This window comes from Quercus lobata, chromosome 4 (genome assembly GCF_001633185.2).
Source record: "Quercus lobata isolate SW786 chromosome 4, ValleyOak3.0 Primary Assembly, whole genome shotgun sequence".
In the NCBI taxonomy this organism is placed as follows: Eukaryota; Viridiplantae; Streptophyta; class Magnoliopsida; order Fagales; family Fagaceae; genus Quercus; species Quercus lobata.
Window position 1 is genome coordinate 20,502,829 of NC_044907.1, and position 19,683 is coordinate 20,522,511.

Consider the following 19,683-nt stretch of genomic DNA (forward strand, 5'->3'; position numbering starts at 1 on the left):
AAAAAACTTAACATAGCAATAGTGATCAGCTTCACATCTCTTGAACCCAATTCTGTGCATAAAACTGTCAAATTTCTTGTACCACTGTCTAGGAGCTTGTTTTAGGCCATACAAGCTCTTTCTCAGTTTGCAGACTAAATTCTCTTGTCCTTGAGCAATGAACCCTTCTGGCTGAATCATATAAAGGTCTTCCTCCAAGTCACCATGAAGGAATGCTGTCTTCACATCTAACTGCTCAAGATATAGGTTTTCTACAGCCACCATTCCCAGTACTAGTCTGATTGTTGACATCTTCACAACTGGAGAAAATATTTCTGTGTAGTCAATGCCTTCCTTCTGCTGGAACCCTTTAACGACTAATCTGGCCTTGTAACGTTTGCTATCATCATGCTCATTCTTTATTCTGTATACCCACTTGTTGTGCAAAGCCTTCTTTCCTACTGACAATTCAGTCAGTTCCCATGTTTGATTCCCCAACAAGGAATCCATCTCATCCTTCATGGCTAACTCCCACTTGCTTGAATTCTCATCTTGCAAGACTTCATCATAACATTCTGGCTCACCACCATCAGTCAACAGGAGATAATTTAAAGTGGGTGAATAACGCTGTGGAGGTCTAATGTTTCTAGAAGATCTGCGGACTTCAGCTATAGGTGTACTCAGATCTACCTGTGAATTTACATTCTCCTTATCTTCTTCACCCCTTTTCTGGACAGTACCTTCAGTCAATTCATCTAAGTTGACAAACTCAGATTTCTTTTGATCTATCTTTGTAACATCTGACACTACAGTTGACCTGTCCTTGTACATAACCTGTTAATTAAATATCACATTTTTTGTTTCTATTCTTATTTTTTCTATGAGAGAGTGTTAGGGTGTAATTGGGATTTGGGTTTCTTGAGAGTGTTCTTGTGCACTATTGTATTTTTCCCTAATAATAGTGAAATCCCTGCAACTCCGTGGACGTAGGCAAATTGCCGAACCACGTAAATATTGTCTTGTGCGTGTGATTATTTTTCTTTGGCGTGTGTTTTCTCTATTTATTTTGTTCCTCATAGGTTGGGAATTTTGGTTAAATTCCCTACAACTGGTATCAGAGCATAGGGTTAGGTTTGAGTGGGAGCAATGGCATAGGAAGCAGGAAAGATGTCTGGAATAGAAAAGTTTGACGGCACAGACTTCGCGTATTGGAGGATGCAGATTGAAGATTATCTCTATGGGAGGAAATTGCATCTGCCTCTTTTGGGGGCAAAACCTGAGGCTATGAAGGCTGAGGAATGGGCTCTTCTTGACAGACAGGTACTAGGAGTTATCAGGTTAACTCTGTCTAGGTCTGTTGCACACAATGTTGTAAAAGAGAATACCACAGCAGATCTGATGAAGGCTTTGTCTGGTATGTATGAAAAGCCATCAGCAAACAATAAGGTGCACTTGATGAAGAAACTGTTCAATCTGAAGATGGCAGAGAATGCATCAGTAGCACAACATCTGAATGAATTTAACACTATCACAAATCAATTGTCGTCTGTAGAAATTGATTTTGATGATGAGATTCGTGCTCTGATCGTCTTGGCTTCTTTACCAAATAGTTGGGAGGCAATGAGGATGGCAGTAAGCAATTCTACAGGAAAAGAAAAACTCAAGTACAATGATATACGAGATTTAATTCTGGCTGAGGAGATTCGCAGAAGAGATGCAGGTGAATCCTCAGGATCTAGTTCTCCCCTAAACCTTGAGACAAGAGGTAGAGGTAATAATAGAAACTGACTGCCTCTCTTTTCTCTATTTTCTCTCATGCGGTTGCTAACTAGGTTAATTGGAATTACTCCTTTTCTTTAATCTCATGACTGCACATTGCTTCACAAAACCTAATATATATATATATATATATATATATGTCAAAGTCGGCTAAAAGGTGGGTTACTATTCCAAATAGGATTTGGTCAAATAAGGTGGGCTTGTGGCAATTCAAGCCACACACGGGCCCACTTCAACAAAGACTTGCCAAACTTTTAGAAATAGGGAAATAATAGTTACTTTCTTTAGAATTACTATTTTTATGGGTTTCTTTCTCCAGTACCCTGCACCCCTTTCTAAAACTTCTTAAGGCTATCCAAGTTTTCTAGCATGGTCATTAAAACAGATAACAGAGCTTTTATGGAAAGACATTGGAAAAGGTTGGCAAAGTTATCTTTAAGTTAAAAATGTGAACTTGTAAAATCTTCTTTTAGCTTTGTTCTAGAGCTCTTTGATCAAATTATGCCTTTACACAAGCTGCTTTGGGGGGGTGGTGGGAGGGGGGTGTTCATGCTCTGCAGGGTTCAACACAATTCTAAGACGTTTAACAACTTTTATAGAGTGACATAAAAGAGGTTGGAAAGTTTTCCTTGACTTTGCTTGCTAATTTAATTGGTATAGTTTTGGACTTTGTATCAGCATCCTTGGTTCAAATTCTATTTTGTCCAGGCCGGGTGGTTTATGTGTATCGAAAGGACTACCCCTGTTATGTAGCCCAGTTTTTGGGCCCAAAAAATATTTATTTTAAAGTAGATTCCATAAACTTCTCTCGCTATTCTTTATGAAAAAATTGATTTTGGCACCACGGACCATGGGTTTGTATATTCTGGAACCAACTCTAATTCCTAGATTAAGGGGAAACCTTGCCTAACTTTTTGGCTCTAAACTTCTAATTGTAAAAATCGACTATATTGCCTGAATCTACTTATATGCTCCACTAATCCCTACATAATTTTGTTTAGTTATATATCTTGCTTGAGTATTTTATATTAAATGCATTTCTTTTTTTGTTTATTTCAGACGTTTGACTTGGCAACAATGAATCACGATGACGTGGATTTCACTGCAAGCGCTGAGCTGGAACCATATTCTGGTGGTTCTACAGGCATGTCGAATGAGTTGGAATGTCAAACAAGATCGTGTTATGGGGTTGTCTTGTGGTTTGAGACTGGTTTTACCAGCAGGTTCTGCAAAGAAATGCCAGTTGTGTTGTCCACATCCCCATACACTCCGAAAATAGTATGAAGGGGAGTTACATATGTTCGTTATACTGGATACCCTATCCCAAGCGTTAGCATATATCCTATCCCAAGCATTAGCCTAAACTTGGTACGAAATAGTAAATACAAGAAATATGATTAGCATACAATACAAAATGATCACTCTAATTGTTTCATTCCTTCACCAAAAGAGCACGCCAAAGCTAGAGGCCTCTCATTCAATCCGACAATTCACCACAAAAAGATAACCACTTATATGCATCACAACAATCCCAAAACTATAAGTTTCAACAATGTTACTTGCACATATTTGTGAATAGTTAAACCCCTTAGGTAATGACTCAAATTTTGAGATTTCAAACTATGAATCTAATTTTTTTTTACTCTATCACATGGAAGATTTCTTGCCGTACATCAATTTCTATGTCATGTTAATAAAGGCCTCAATATAGTACACTCATAACAATGATAATTCTAGCACTACCATCGAATTTTGATTTCTTGCCGTACATCAATTTCTATGTCATGTTAATAAAGGCCTCAATATAGTACACTCATAACAATGATAATTCTAGCACTACCATCGAATTTTGCATAGAAGTTGATGACTAAAAGACCATGAAAAATCATGTATTTCTTTTGAATAAAAATCAATATCAAAACTTTCAACTTGCAAAATTTCAATAAGAATGACAGACTTTGAAAAAGGTCAAGGATGACAGACTTTTATATATATATATATATATATATTTTTTTTTTTTTTCTAGTTTTAATTAATTTTTCCATTCATATTTTGAAATATAATTATCTTCTTCATTAAATGTAATGAATCTCTTCACTCTTAACACATCTAGGAGTAAATTTCCAAAATTCCTAAAATTATTGTTCCTGCAACTTTTATTTAGAATAATTAAGCACTATTTGCATAAAAAAAATCACACTAAATGATTTAGCCCAATTTCATCAAATAATATTCACACAATTTAATATATATTTTTCTAAATAATTATACTAAAAAATTGAGAGTTCAAATTTTTTGAAATTTTTATTCTAATATTATTATGAAATTAAATATGGTCATTATATTCAAATATAATATTTTCTAAAAAATTGGAAAATTAACTATCTAATCTAATGCCCTTTCAAAAAGATTAAAATTCCTTTTCATACTCTTCAATCGATGTCCAAAACCACTACCTGAAAATAGAGGGAACAAAATCCTAGTTAACAATGAGGAATCTTCTATTGTGTTGTTTTTCTTTTCTTTTTGGTCCTCCTTGAAATGAAACATCACTTGGGTACCCCATCACTTCAATCTTCTTTGAAAACATCTGCAGCTGCTGAGCTAAGAGAATATGGGAGCAAAGTTGGATTCTAACATGTCCTTTTTCTTTTTGAAATTTTCAAGGATGAAACATCCCTTAGATCTTCACTTGACTTGTTCTCATCACTTTGATCTTCCTTGAAAACCCCTGCAGCTGCCAAGCTAATGGAATATGGGATCACAGTTGGATTCGACAAAATTAAATCTTGTAGCATAGATATATAGCAAAGCTGCTGCAGTTTCCTACTCCTAAAATTGTATGAGAACAAACACCTATCCATTGGCATAAACAACAAATCTTCATGGAAAGCCAAAAGCAAGCGCCTTTTTACATTACAGTGAGTCAAATCTGTATAACTTTCTTGACATGTATCAACCAATGTCACCTGATACTTGAGCACCCACTCAGATGAGGAATAATCTTTCAACATCCACACACTAAAATCTTCACCATGCACACACACATAATGAAGATATCCTTCTGCACATCCAAGAATGAGTGAACTTGAAGCTTCACCAGGTAACTTAATCACCTTAGAAAGCTCTCTTTCGACGTCAAAACTCAAAATATGGTGGTTCTGAGTTAGCCAATTGAACATCTTGCCAACGAAAACTTTATTGTTTTTGTAAATTTGATATCTGCAATGGCAAACCTCTTTAGAAGTTGTCCAACTACCTGTCTGTGAGGAGTACACTGCAAATGAATACAAATGTGGATCCACTTTTGATTGTTGAATGCTTACCAACTTGAAAATAGGGCGAGTGTTTAATGAATAACCAAATGGATAGAAAGCTAATCCAATGCTATCACCAACAACACACCCTTCTGGCTTCAATGCAATCCATTCTTTAGTCATTGGGTTGCAAATGTATATCACCAGTTCCTTTGCCTCCCTATTTCGCACTCTTCTATAAATATCACCAATAGGATGGATGCAACTCCGGCAACAGAGAAGCCCATTACACGAAGACATGATAACAACTTTCTCTGGAAGAAAATTCAATATGTTATTTTGGACGAATGATTTGTTCTTGTGAATAGGAATGTATGTGATAGGTCTAGAAACACAATCCACATTATCCTTGAACATTTGAAAGAAAAGCCCAGAAGGTCCTTCTCGTTCTAACCGTTTAGAAAGTATATGCAAGAATGAAGTACTACTAATAAACGAATTCCATCCTTTAGAGACACACTTGCTTGAAGAAAGATCCTTCGCAGACAATCGTGACAAAACTTCAGATGCAATATCAACATGAAAGAAAGGGATGTTTGCTTCTTCCATTGCTATCAATTCTCTAATCACTAAAACTTAGATGATTCCAAATTTGGTTCTACAGTTTAGTTTGATGAGAAAGGCCTGTCAATAGGATTCAGAGGAATGAGTCACTCAAGAATGGCCCTTGTAGGCATTAAATTGACAAAACCTGTTTAAATCTACAACTCAATATACACACCAAAAAAAGAAAAAGTTGTTCAAAGGGATACCATTTTTCACACAAATAAAGTTGGAAGTCACAAAAAGTCACATGCACTAATGAGGCTATTTAAATAAATAAATAAAAAGTGTTGAGTATTGTACTACATTGTAGGAATTTAAGACTAGATTGGAATTCCTGATTGTAAATTATGAAGAACTAAGAATATAAATGAAGGAGTTGTTAAGATTGATTACCAATTGATACCCAACAGAAACTATCTTAGTCATGTGTGTACATTTAAAGGTTAAGATGGAAAGGTTGAAACACAAATTGCCGTAGAATCAGAATGGCAAGATAAAAAGTGGTAAACTGTGTTCAAAACAAAAAACAAAATGCATACTTCATGGCACAGAATGCTCGGGAAAGACTATTAGAGATAGTGTTGCAAGAACAGAATCAAATGCATTCATTAGAAGAAAAACACAGCTCCAAGAGAAGAGAGCCCAAATGATATGGTATTGGCATGTTCATCAAGCCTGAGCCTATAAAAAAATGAGAAGTAACGTTATTCCTTTCTTTTTAGGCCAATAAAGTTGCAAACTTCTCACTACAATTTTCAAAGCAAAAACAAAAACTTTACAAATTAACCATATCATCATCAATGTATATGTGCAACGAAGGCAAAAAGACAAAAAATCAATTGAGATCTAGGAAGCACGGACACGGACATGGACACCTTATAGGTATGAGTATGACACGGGTATCATAATTAATTTCTGAAAAATTATAACATAACATAATAAATACGTCACGGGTATGGCATAGAGCATGAGTACTGAGTCTAGTTCCAGAAAAGAAATCAAAGTTAAGAATCCAATATTACCTCAGCAATATGATAGTCGCAGGTCTTGAGAGAGAGAATTATGCTGTTGCGGATTTCGGCTTCGGCTTTTGTATTTTTACTTTTTGATGGGTTTTGGATTCGGCTTGGTCTTCTTTATCCATTCGGATTCGGAGTTAGTTCTAGGATTGGGGTTTTTTTTTGCTGAACTTCTAATTGGATTTTGGGCCAGGCCAGATACGAGTAGGTTTGCAAAATGGGGCCTATGGGCTTATTTGATCCGTTAATTAGTGAGAGTGGTAGGAAAAAAAAAAAACACAATTCGAAGGAGGATAAATTAATTAAAAGAAAAAAAAACAGTAAAATGAAAAAAAAAAGATCTAAAGGAGACAGAATAGAGTAAAAAATCATAAACTTAATTGGTAAAAGTTGATCACCAAAATGATTTGGAGTAAATTCTTATACTATGTAGTGATTTGTAAAATTATTTACGTGTATTTTTAGTCACCTGACATATTTAATCAGCCATGTGACTTTTTAAAATTATATACGCAAATGATATACACATCCCATGTAGAAGATAATTTTCTATTTTGTTAAAAAAGGAAATTAGACTAAATGAAAATTAAATGTCTAGGGTATATAACACACCAAGCATTAAAAAAGAATATTGTGTAATGGGTATATATAGTGCCCATTTCACCTGAGGGTGGACCTCACAAGCATGAGACCCATCTCTATATGAAAGGAGTGCGGTACATACATTGATTAAATCGTATACCCTCCCCCAGCACGAGCCAAAAGTTGAGATCATCCCATTAGAAATGTCCCACATATTTTTGTTAAAATACAATTTAGTCCCTCAAATTTTTCATGAGTTGTTAATTTGGTCTGTACAACTTTTTCATAATACATTAGATCCATGCAATGGAACAAAAGCAGAGATCATCTAATTGGAATTGTCTGTCCTGGCAGCCTGTGTGGATTAGTTTTGCAGAGTTTATTTTTGTTGTATTAATCATTCTATTGTTTTTTATAATTTGTTTAGTCTTCCAAAGGGCTTTTACTAATAGCATTATATCTGTAATGGTTTTGTCCAGGGATTATAATGTTGCAAAGGATGAAAATTAGTGTCTTTTATAATTTGGAAAAAGTTTGGCTAAGTTCAATATTGTGATGTTTAAACTTTTTTTTTTGAGATAAATTCAATAGTTACAATAGGAGAAGAGAATTTAAAAACATAGTGTAACATGAATTATCTACACTATAATATATTTATGGAATACTTTAAGCATTTGTTGAGACTTCTACATTACCAAGTTGGATTTGGAGTGCTATGATATGCTGATTGTTACTCCCCTCCTTATTTAACTCAATTTGTATTAGAGCTCAATTTTTTTTCTTAATTTATATGTTGATTTCTAGATAATTTTATATTAAGCAATTCAGTGGACCATTTAGGCAATATTTGGTTAGTGAGAAAATGTAGAAGGAATTAAAAAAAAAAAAAAAAAAAAGTTTACCAGTAACATCTCCCAAACATTACTTTGGAAGTAATGCTCTTATGTATATGTGCAATTAGGGATAGCCATACCCATTGGGTAATGGATATCCAACCCTACCCGATTCAAATGTTCCGGGTAATACCCGGTTCTTCATGGGTAAAGTTTAACCGGGTAGGGTATGGATGTTACCCGAATTTTTTGGGTAGGGTATGAATATTATCCAAACCCGACCCGTATTTAAAAAAAAAAAAAAAAAAAAAAAAAACCTCTCATCGTCACTCACACTCTTCGATGAGAAACCACAACAACAACAACAGCAATCACAATAACTACTCGGAGGAGAGATTCAACAGAAGAGATTTCCTATTGAAGCAGTCGTACTTGTTTGGCTTCGAATGGAATTTAGCGTTGGAGAGGATGGTGATGGAGCTAGCAACAACGTCACCATGGCGGTACAAAAGAGGAAATTTCTGGAGCAAACGACCATCGCTGTTTGGATCCATAACAAAACCTAAAGTTTTCTCATTCCGCTACTACAGAGGAATGAAATCGCTGTTTTTTCAATGAAGATGATTCTTCCCATTATCGGAAAGATTAGCCAGCTCCGGCAACGACATTGGAGATGGATCATCAAGAAGAACGAAATCAATGACGAGCCCGATGTTCATGAGATCATTGGTGGTTGTCGTCGGAGTAGCAGCGTTCTCGTTGAGCCGGTTATGATGTGGAGATCCTGAGGCACTACTATCAACGGACAAATTCAACAAGAGGTAAGATTAATAGAAACAGTAACAAACTAAAGAGTAGGAAAAAATACACGTGGAGGGGCAATAAAGCTATTGGTTAGTTTTTAAGTTAAAATGTTTTGGATTTAAAAAAAAAAATTAATGGGTTTCGGGTAAGGTATGGATATCCATAGATAATATATCTGGGTATGGATACTAATGGGTATTGATATTCAGGTATTCATGGGCAAATTTTTCGGGTAAGGTATGGTTATACCCGATCCATATCCTACCCATGGTCATCCCTAGTGCAATAAGGGCTGCCATAGTTTTAGGCAACTTAGGCCTAGGCCTAAGGCCCCACCAAAAAAAAAAAAAATTTCCCATTAGAAAAAAAGGCCTATCCCCATTGTAAAAGGCCCAAATCATATAAAAAAAAAATGGAGGCTTATTACTAGAATCCATGAGCTATTTAAAGGAAAAAAAATAGTGTTAAATAATGTACCGCATTGTCGAATTCAATACTAGATTGGGATTCTTGATTAAGTAATTAAGAGGAACTAAGATTATAAATTAAGGAGTTGGTAAGATTGATTACCAATTGATACCCAACAACAACTATCTTAGTCATGTATGTATGTAAGGTTAAGGTGGAAAGACTGAAACACAATATGCCATAGAAATCAAATGCATAATTAGAAGTAAAAGACAACACCAAGAGAAGAGAGTCAAAATTGATATGGTATTCACATGTTGATCAAGCCTGATCCTATAAAAATGAGAAGAAACATAATTCCTTACTTTTTGGCCGGTAAAGTTGCACATTTTCACTAAAATTTTCAAAGCAAAAACAAAAACTTTCCAATCCACATCATCATCCAAGTATAGAGCGTAAAAAAGAGGCAAAGAGACAAAAAATCAATCTAGATTTTGTACTTTATGAATCCGAATTATTAGGTTTTGGTTCTTCTTCATCTATTTTGACTTGAATTGTTTTTTTTTTTTTTTTTTCCAGAAATTAGAACTTCTAATCAAAGTGGGAATTGTTTTTTTGATAATTTAATAATTACAATGAGAATGATGAATTTGAACTCTGGATGTTTTGAAAACGCTAAAAGATGTCAACCATTTGATCTATAAAACTTTTGGCAAAGTGACAATTTTCTTATCAAAGCTTGCATTGCATCTCAAGATTATGTCAAATATCATAAACTTCTAATATTCCTAGGCTTTCAAGCAAGCAATTTAACGGAAAGAAAAAAGACCAGGAAAACAAAATACAGTGGGGGTTTTTTTAGTACGTTGATAACTTGCATGCAATATTATGATCTATGCCCATTTTAGGCCACAGTTATAAATCCTTAAGAGCACAGCTCAAGCAACCAATCCATGCAAGTAATAAAATGATGATATCAATTTTATTCAAACTTGGAGCATGTAAATTATGGGCAAACAGGTAGAAACTTTATTATATAATTTATAAAATATAACATCATAATTTATAACCTTCATCACCAATAGACCCAATTAAATGTGGAGACAGAATTTATTTATTTATTTTAAGACGGAGGATGGATTTTCTAAAAGTACGACAATATAAATGAGCACCATCACACTTCTTAGGTGAGTTGGTACTTGGTACCAACTCTAATACAAAATGTTTGGTGTATTAGGGGTATAAATTCAGGCTGTGGGTAGCGTAACTAGTAATAGTATTTCTAACCTTTATTTAAACTAAAAAACCCACAAATGAGCTTATAGAAAAAAAATTTAAAATTGAGCTTTTGCTGAAGGCTTTTTGGAGGGCCTTAATGCTTCTAAGGACTAGATTTGGATTTGACCTAATATAGGATTGGGTTTTAGCCCAACAAGCCCAAACAATGAATTTATAGAACGTGGGTGAATGAACTACTTCTAGTACGTAAGAAAGATAGTAGCAGTTGTCTATTTAAGAGAATCAAACACAAATAAGGTAAGAAAATTTTGTCCTCGGAACAATCCGAAGAGCTCTGTTATAATATTCAGTTGATGATCAAGATTACAATGGTTTTCCAGATTGTTTCATGCCTCTCTTTCTAGCGCCCTTTTCATGCTATATATTATAATTTTTGGTATCATCCCTACCATACACGTGTAGATTAGATTCTAGGAACTCCTTCCTGTCCCATCCAACATCTCCCAGAATTTTCAACTAGTAGCTGTAAGGCTGCTTCACCACTGTTCAAGTATCACCTCCATATTAATGCAGTTAGGGAGTTAATTGGGATGCATTTAACGCGGAGGTAACAGCTTTTGAAGATATTTGTTACCTTCTTCTTCTCCTTGTCTATCCAATGTCTAACTTCTAACTGTAATGCAACCTGGAAGGACTTTCGAGACAATAGGACATTCTTACCAACCTCGGATCCCCAGTTCTGATGTGAATGTTCTCCTCGGACACCTTTTGAACTATCATGTACAATCTTTATCTCTTCCTCTTTTACCATTCCCATAATAACATTACTTAGTCATCCTCAGACTAGTAAATATCCTCGGATTGGGCCATAGGCCCAATATATACAGTTTTAATGGTACCATCTAGCTGTTTGGCCCCCACAATGCTCTTTTGATAAAATTAATTACCACACTGGTTTTTTTTTACCCCTTCTCTTAGTTCTTAGCACAAAGCCAAATAGACACTAATTAAGGGAACTTTTGGTAATTGGTATATAAGAACTTTAGTGGTAGTATTTTTGAGTTCTAGAAATTAACAGAAAAATGACTGTAGAGTTTTAAGTAATTGGCGAATTACAGTAAGTGGTGCTCTAGTGGGTTCTATAGAATATAGAGGAGATGAAAACAGAATACACCATGTTCTGTAGCCTATAGGTCTTTATTGTGGAAGAGACCTTGGCTTCAAATGTTAATCAATAGTACATTAAGCAAATAATTTAATTTATGAAGAAAATTTATTCATTTTATACAAGAAGGGAAAATAAAAGACTTAGTGCTGAATTAAACAACTAGGGAGCTCCTTCTCAAGGAAGAAAAAAAAAAAAAAAAAAAAAAAAAAAAAAAAAAAAAAAAAACTACAAATTATTTGCACCAATATTACATAACATAAACTATGCAAACTGTGATGCAACCTTCATGATAAGTCATCAGCCTACTTGCGGTGAAAGAAGACAAATTTCAATATAATAAGCATTGGATTTCAAATAATGACGATGTGGTGAGTGAGGTCTTTCCAATCGTAACAAAAATTTTAAAAATAAATATTAACTCTTTACCTACAACTTAAATTAATTTGAAAATTAAGAATCACCTTTTATTTTGGTGGAATTATGATATCCTCATTTAATATTTATGGAATTGGCAATCCTTTTACGTAGAAGATTTAGAATTATAGACAAGCAAGATTTGTCCAAACAAATTAGTTTATTTATTTTATTATTTTAAGAAAAAAGATGTCTGTCCAAACAAATTAGTTAACTTTGTAGCCTTTAGAAGTTTACATCTCTATGTCACCAATTCAATACATGTGGCAATAACTTACATATCTATATGTCACCGCTAGCCCCCCAAGGCACGTTTGGCAGACTGTAACGGTAATTACATAGGAATATGAATAAATATTACAAGGAATACAAGACGCTATAATGTAATGTTTATTACTATTAATTTTTTTGGTGACAACACAATGATAGAACCCTAAAGACAATGAAATGAAAGTATTTTAAAACAAACTTAAGATATATTTTAGAAAATATCTTACTCATATAATTATATTTTCTAAAATTAATTTTTTTAAAATTTGAAAGAGAGATTAATTATTTTTTGTGATTTTTTATTTTTATAATTGTTATGTGCATATAGAAAGTTTTTTTATTTGGAAATATATTAATTTTAAAAATTAATATACCTATTAAGGAAAATAATATTATAGTCATAAACTATTTTACAACATTTTTACAAACTGCTGATGTGACCAACCTTTTATGGGTTTTTATCTAGACCCACCATTAATATAATTTTTTCATTTACCAATAATCACTCACCACATCAGCAATTTGAAAAATAGTTTGTATCTCTAGCATTATTTATTAAGGAATAACTATTACATCCATTTTAGAGATGAATAGTTATTTCTCATTTTAAAGAATAACTATTCATAAGGAATGACTATTCTTTATAATAAAAACATAACCAAATTACTTAATAGCTAAACTATAGGAATAACTATTACATTACACTATTTATTACAGTCTACTAAACGTACCCTGCATGTTTTCTTTGGAAATATCACAAGGCTCTTGACAACTAGATATTTTTAACCTGTACAGTTGTTTGATTTAATTTTATATTCATTTTGCATTAACTCTTTGTAATTCATTGTAATTACCATATGTCCCATAAACTTTGTAATTAATGGAAAATATTATTGATTAAATATAAAAATGAATAAAATTACAAAAATTCACTTGAGACTTGGGTCCGCCTACTTTTCTTTTTGGTGATAAAATCGGTTCTCATTGTCATTGCATTAAGGACTAGTTCCATCCCCCAGCACTAGTGGTGGTTCCAATATTTTTCTCTAGGGGGTTTAGTTAGAAATATGTCATATAAAAGACAAGTAAAAAATAAAATGATAATTTTTTCCCTATATATACAAGTTCCATATTATATCTATAGTCTAAAATAGTTTGTAATTAATAATAAATTATTATATTCATATGTAATTTCAATTAAATAAAATTATATGATAAAGAAGAATAGTAACACATCTAGGAGTAGGAGTAGAACTAGAAGTACATGTGAAACTGAGAAAAAAATAGTAACTAATATATGTTTTTGCTTTTGAAGTGCGTGACCATTAAACCATACATGTGGTCATTCTATTGGAATTTGAGAAAGCACTAAAAGAATTCTTGGACTTGGAAATTTATAGAATATTTATCAAACTACTTGATCAAATAAAAATAAAAATTAAGGAAACATAGAAGAGAGAATGAGGAAAGAATCTCAAATGTAGATATAGATTTGTGGTTGTAACAGCGGTGTAATTTTTTTTTTTTTTTTTTTTTTTTTTTTTTTTTTTGATGAGAAGAAAAATTTAGGAAAAAATAGCTCCATTCTGCTGTCAATGGCAAAATAAGCCAAAGTACCGGAGAGAAGATTAATTTTTTTTTTTCAACTAAGGTGCAAAATGTTGAAACATTTTTTTTTCTTTTTTATAAAATTAAATATTTTACAAGTAGTGTCATTGACACAACACTTTCAAATAAATCTCACAACAAAATCTAGGTGACGAGTTGTTAAATATAGGTAAAAAAGTGATGTCAATTGTGGGTCTAGATAAAAACCAGTTACAACATGCCACATAACCTTTATTGTAAAAATATTATAAAAGTAGCATTACAATGATCATATTCAATTTTATTTAAGTTGAGTTCAAACAAAATTAAAGGTCAGATTGTTCAAAATTTTATTTTAGAGAGGTTAAAACAAACTTGTTTTAAAAATTTTATATATAAAAAAAGAATTTTGGCAGAGGTTCATTTGAACTCGCTGGCCTGAATATAATGCAGCCCCTGCGTAGGACTGATTGATGTCCAAGAATCCAATAATCTCTTCAGCCCATGCTTCTAGCCCAGATCTACAAATCTACATGACATATAGGTACCGTTCACGTCCAGCGTGTCTACGTCTTCTTTTTTTTTTTTTTTTTTTTTAGAACCAATGTAAACAGTAATTCAAAAATTATTATTATTTTTTATTTTCAATTTTCAGTTTTCAGTAAAATAAGCAGTATCTAAATACATCCATACTAGTTTAGGACTCTTGCATTCAACCATCAGTGAGCAAATGATTCAAGGGTGGACTAGTTGAGGTTATTGGATAATTCTATTGTTGATTGAAGTTGCAATAGTGCATTTGGTAAATTAAATTCTATATCTCTGGAACTATAAATTTATTTTAATCTTATATCATATTATGAGAGAGAGAGAGAGATAATTAATTGGATCTCAAATAAGGTCTCTTAATAAATTTATTCACTTAATAAAAATAGATAAAAAATAATCACATAATACACCAAAATGATAATAATAAAAATAATCATAATAAAGTTGAAATACTTATTATAACAATTCTTTTTTTTTTTTTTAAACAAACACACACCTAAGGGAGAGAGAAAGTGGTTATTATAACAATTCTTTTGGTTATATTAAAAGACCAAATTCTTTTCAAAAAATATGAATGCCTTAGAAAATTTTACTGGTGTTAATTATTATTAAAAGAGTCCTTTTTTAATTTTTAATTTTTTTATGGGGTCAACTGCAAATGGGCGTAAAACCACAAGTCCTATACGGAGGAGACGAAGTCCATCATGGGCTGATAAATGGCTTAGGACGAAATGGGGGCCTTGCTAGATGGACAAAGTGAACTAACAGAAAAGGAAAACCAATTTCTCAAGCCCAGACTATATTCAAATAAATAAAACACACACACACACACACATATTACTTTGTAGAGTTTTTTGCGAGAAAGATCTTTAATTGATTTTTTAATTAATTTTTTTAATAATATTTGACAAAAAAAAGTGATATATTTTTTTTTTGAGGGAGAAAACATAGACCAATATATTAAGATAAACTAGCTAAATTAGCCTGAAGTATAGAAATAAATTGTGGTGGAACATATTTTCCATGAATCCAAGTAATTTAAATAATGAAACTCTTCAAATAGAGGCAGATCTAAATTTCTTAGGCATCTAAAGCCTAAGCATTTTTATTGAAGCCACAGAGAGTAAATACATCAGTTCTTTGAGCCAAGCCAGAAATATGATTGCTGAATTAACGAAAATAGTACATTAAAGACATGATTGTTGAATTACACAAATTATTTGCTGCAATATAATATATCATAAACTTGACAAACTATGCTGGCTACCTTCATAAAAAGTCATCAACCTTGTGCACCTGTGGTAAAGGAAGATAAATTTCAATGAATTAGAATAATAAAAAGCTTTGAATTTCTAAAAATGACGTTGTAGTGACTTGTGATTGAGCTGTTCCCCTACAATTTAAAAGATATTCATTAAGCCATTACCAACAAGGCTACAATTTAATTGGTAAATTAAGTATGAAATTTTTTGTTTTTTTTTTGTTTTACACCTTTAAGAAAATTTAAAATGCAAGAAATTTAATTTGTAGAATTATGAGATCCAAACTCATTTAATATTTACTAAATTACAGCCACCTTCCTAAATTTTATGAAAAGACAGTATGACACTTAGTATGACACTCATTACTTTTTTTTTTTTTTTTAGAGAGTTTCAACCTATGGCTCTGCTCTCGATGATAGTTCTTTATCATCAGACCAATACACCAATTAGTTTTTGGTGTAGGCGGAGATTGAACTCCAGATCTCTTATACAACTATCAGAGACTTTACCAGTTGAGTTAACTGGAACCCACCATGACACTCATTCCTTGAGGTTTATATATATGTAATAGCTATGACATATCTCAAGGGAGGGGAGTGTCATTTTTTCTAAGTTTGAAAAAGAATATATCTTTAAAATGAAATATTCTATTAGTGAAATCATAGTTTGGGAGGCATGAACTTAGTTGTTGCATTTATATAAATCTCAAGTGAGGAGTGTCGTTACGACAAACGTCAATGGAGAGTGGTGTAATTTACCCTTTAATATTTATGGAATTAGCAATCCATTTACTTAGAAGATATCATACATATCTATCATAATAAATACCTAATGCTAAAATATATAGTTCTATATACAAACACAGTCTAGATTTTCTTACAAAAACTTAATATTAGTTCAAATGTAAATTTCAATGAATTTTTTTTATACCACGTTCTTAAGAATTGTTTGTTAATATCTTTAGTCAAAAAATGTAAACGTGAAATAAATTTATTGTATCACAATAACAAAAATTAATTTAATGAATCAATCAAGAATGAACTATTTCCATACTCTTACCAAGTAACATCCTTGCAAGACATTTTGGAGAAATTAAACTTTACCCCCTAAATTATATCTCCTTTTACACATACACCTCTAAACTTTGAGAATAAACATTTACCCCCTTAAATTATGTGAATGTACACTTTACCCCATAAACTATACCCTTTTTTTAGACTTAGTTGTTGTTTTTTTTTTTTTTTTTGAGAAAGTTTTTTAGACTTAGTTAAGAATGTTATATGCATCTAATTATGTTTAGTTTAAAATATTATATACACACACACATGAGATTACATACTAATTTGAAGTTTTAAACAAGCAAGATTTCTCCAACAAATTAATTAGCTAAAATTTGTAGCATTTACATGTCTATCACAGCAATTTAGTACATGTGCCGATAATTTAAGCTTATGTCTTTTATAGGGATCTCTGTCTAGATTAAAAGGGGGCGTACACCAATTTCTTGTGATGTCTCTTTAATAATGGAAATCACCCAAATCTCTCTCTTACACACACAAAAGAGAAGAAGAGGAAGAGTAGTTGGACTCATTCCCAATCCTATGTATAGTAGAATGAACTAATAAAAGGAGATCACCCAAATCTCTATCTTTTTAGTTTTGCAAGATGGACAGTGGCTTTCTAATTGCTATATGATTCCCCTAAACATTTGGAATGGATTTATTAAGTTAATTAGATCTAATGGTGTGGGTGGATACATTACCAAATTCTATATATATATATCAATGAAAAAACAAAATTTACCTGTAGCACGAACTCGTTGTCTTCGTATACTTGTTTTAAGAATGCTTTCTCGAATTTTATGAAGCTTGACTACAACAGTACTGATGTTCATCCTTTCTCTTGGAAATTCTGTGGAACAAGCAACTCCAATTCCAAGTATCAAAATCAAGCATTCTTGAATTTTGGAACTTCCATTTTGATCCTCATTTTGTGTGTTGTTTATCCTCCTCGTCTCTTCCTCTTGCCTTTCCCAAAGAAGATTAGGATCTATAATGTCAATTTTTCGTTCTGGCAAAGCTGCTTTGACAAAGTCATGAAGGTTTAAATTATCTTGAAAAATGCTATCAGTAGGTCTCTTTCCTGTAAACATCTCTGACAATAGTATGCCATAACTATAGATGTCACCATATAATGACACTTCATTTCCCATACCATACTCTGCAATTGCATGTAACATATGTTGTAAGATAGGAAAATATTTGTACTAGAAAAAGAAGGGAAAGAATAAAAATCTCACAAGTAATAAAGGTTTATTTTCAATGACATGTAATAAGAAAGAAAAAAAGAGAAGTGGAAATTTGTTATGACTTATGACACATTTTATATAGGGTAAGCTTTAAGCCTAGGCCTAAGGTTCTATATTCATAAAATTTCATAAAAGAGTCCGAAGGACCACATAAAAAAAAAAAAAAAAAAAAAAAAAAAAAAAAAAAAAAAAAAGCTCCAAAAGATTATTTTTAAAAAGAGGAAAAAGGTGGGTTTTGTATTTTTTTTTCTCACACCTCCAAGAAGGCCGCAAAAATATAGGTAATAGAAATTCAATTCAATTGAAATCCTAAACTGTTTCGCAAAAATAAAATTTATATGAGAGTGTTGATTAAGTTAATTAATTATTATTAATTGTACAAGAGGCGTCACTATACCTAAATACAATAGTTGAATTAGTAATTTGCATATCAAAAAAGCAAAAACTTTGATTTAAAAAAAAGTTAAAGAGATATTATTTGATTGATATTTAACTATTTTAAAAATCTCACTTAAAATTATTGCCTCAGGTATCAAATTGTATTTCGTTGGTCCTAATTTTATCTTATAGATACAATACATCTATATTGAATCTATTATTTCATGCTTGAATTAATTAATAGTAAAAAAAACTATGGGAAAAAGAAAGAAAATTAAATTTAAGAAATGTAAAATATATTTACCTGGAGGAGTATAACCAACTGTTCCTCTAACCCCAATGGAGCTTGATTGATTAGTAGAACAATCCTGGGTAGCATCATGAAGGAATTTTGCCAAGCCAAAGTCGCCTACATGTCCAACCATTTCATCATCGAGAAGAATATTGCTTGGCTTGAGGTCACAATGAACAATTGGCATCTGGCAATGATGATGAAGATAATCCAATGCACTAGCAACATCAATGGTGATATTCAGTCTTTGGATAAGACTCAACTTCCTTGGTTCCTTAACAGCCTCATTTGTTCTTGGAGTTGGATGTAACCACTCATCTAGGTTGCCATTTCCTAAGAACTCATATACCAAAGCTTTAAAATCACGACCTTGATAGTCAATACTAGAACATATTGTGAGCACCTTTACAAGATTTCGATGTTTGATGTTTCTTAGAGTCTCACACTCGGCCACGAAACTTTTGGAAGCTCCATGATGCAAAAGGTTAAGCACCTTGATGGCAACCGTATGTCTACCTTGATCAAGAATTCCTTTATAAACGGACCCAAAGCTACCCACACCAATTAAATTAGTAGAAGAGAATCCATTGGTTGCATTTAGGAGACTTTGGTAAGATACATTCAAATTTGAATCACTTGAGGTACTTACATTCCTTTTCTTTAGTAAAGAATAAAGAAATAGAAGCAACAAAATCAAAGTTACTCCAAAAAGCCCAGAAGCTGTAGAGATTATTATCTTCAAGTTAAGGGCCATCTTCCTCTTCTTGGAATTTAAGTATTTGCATTTAGGAAGTTGAAACTCAGGTATGCCTCCACAGAGTTTATCATTTTCCTAGGCAAAGTTGCACTCATGTTTTTGAAAACTCCCTCTGTTGGTACCTCACCCTCAAATTGGTTGTAAGAGAGATTCAATATTTGCAAATCCCAAAACTCCAAAGATGAAGGAATG

General features: G+C 32.4%; 2 protein-coding genes across 2 annotated transcripts; both read right to left on the reverse strand.

The window, feature by feature from the left end:
* Positions 1–4,249: 4,249 nt before the first annotated feature.
* On the reverse strand, positions 4,250–5,624 carry LOC115984798 (F-box protein At5g49610-like). The gene has a single exon (XM_031107800.1). The coding sequence runs from the start codon at positions 5,622–5,624 to the stop codon at positions 4,392–4,394; it is 1,233 nt and encodes a 410-aa protein (XP_030963660.1). The 3' UTR covers positions 4,250–4,391.
* A 3,042-nt stretch (positions 5,625–8,666) lies between these two features.
* On the reverse strand, positions 8,667–19,543 carry LOC115984799 (probable LRR receptor-like serine/threonine-protein kinase At3g47570). The gene is made up of 3 exons (XM_031107801.1): positions 18,747–19,543; positions 17,560–17,976; positions 8,667–8,839 (listed from the first exon to the last, which is right to left on the reverse strand). Exons 1-3 carry the CDS (start codon positions 19,486–19,488, stop codon positions 8,667–8,669), a joined length of 1,332 nt encoding a protein of 443 aa, XP_030963661.1. The 5' UTR covers positions 19,489–19,543.
* Positions 19,544–19,683: the final 140 nt, after the last annotated feature.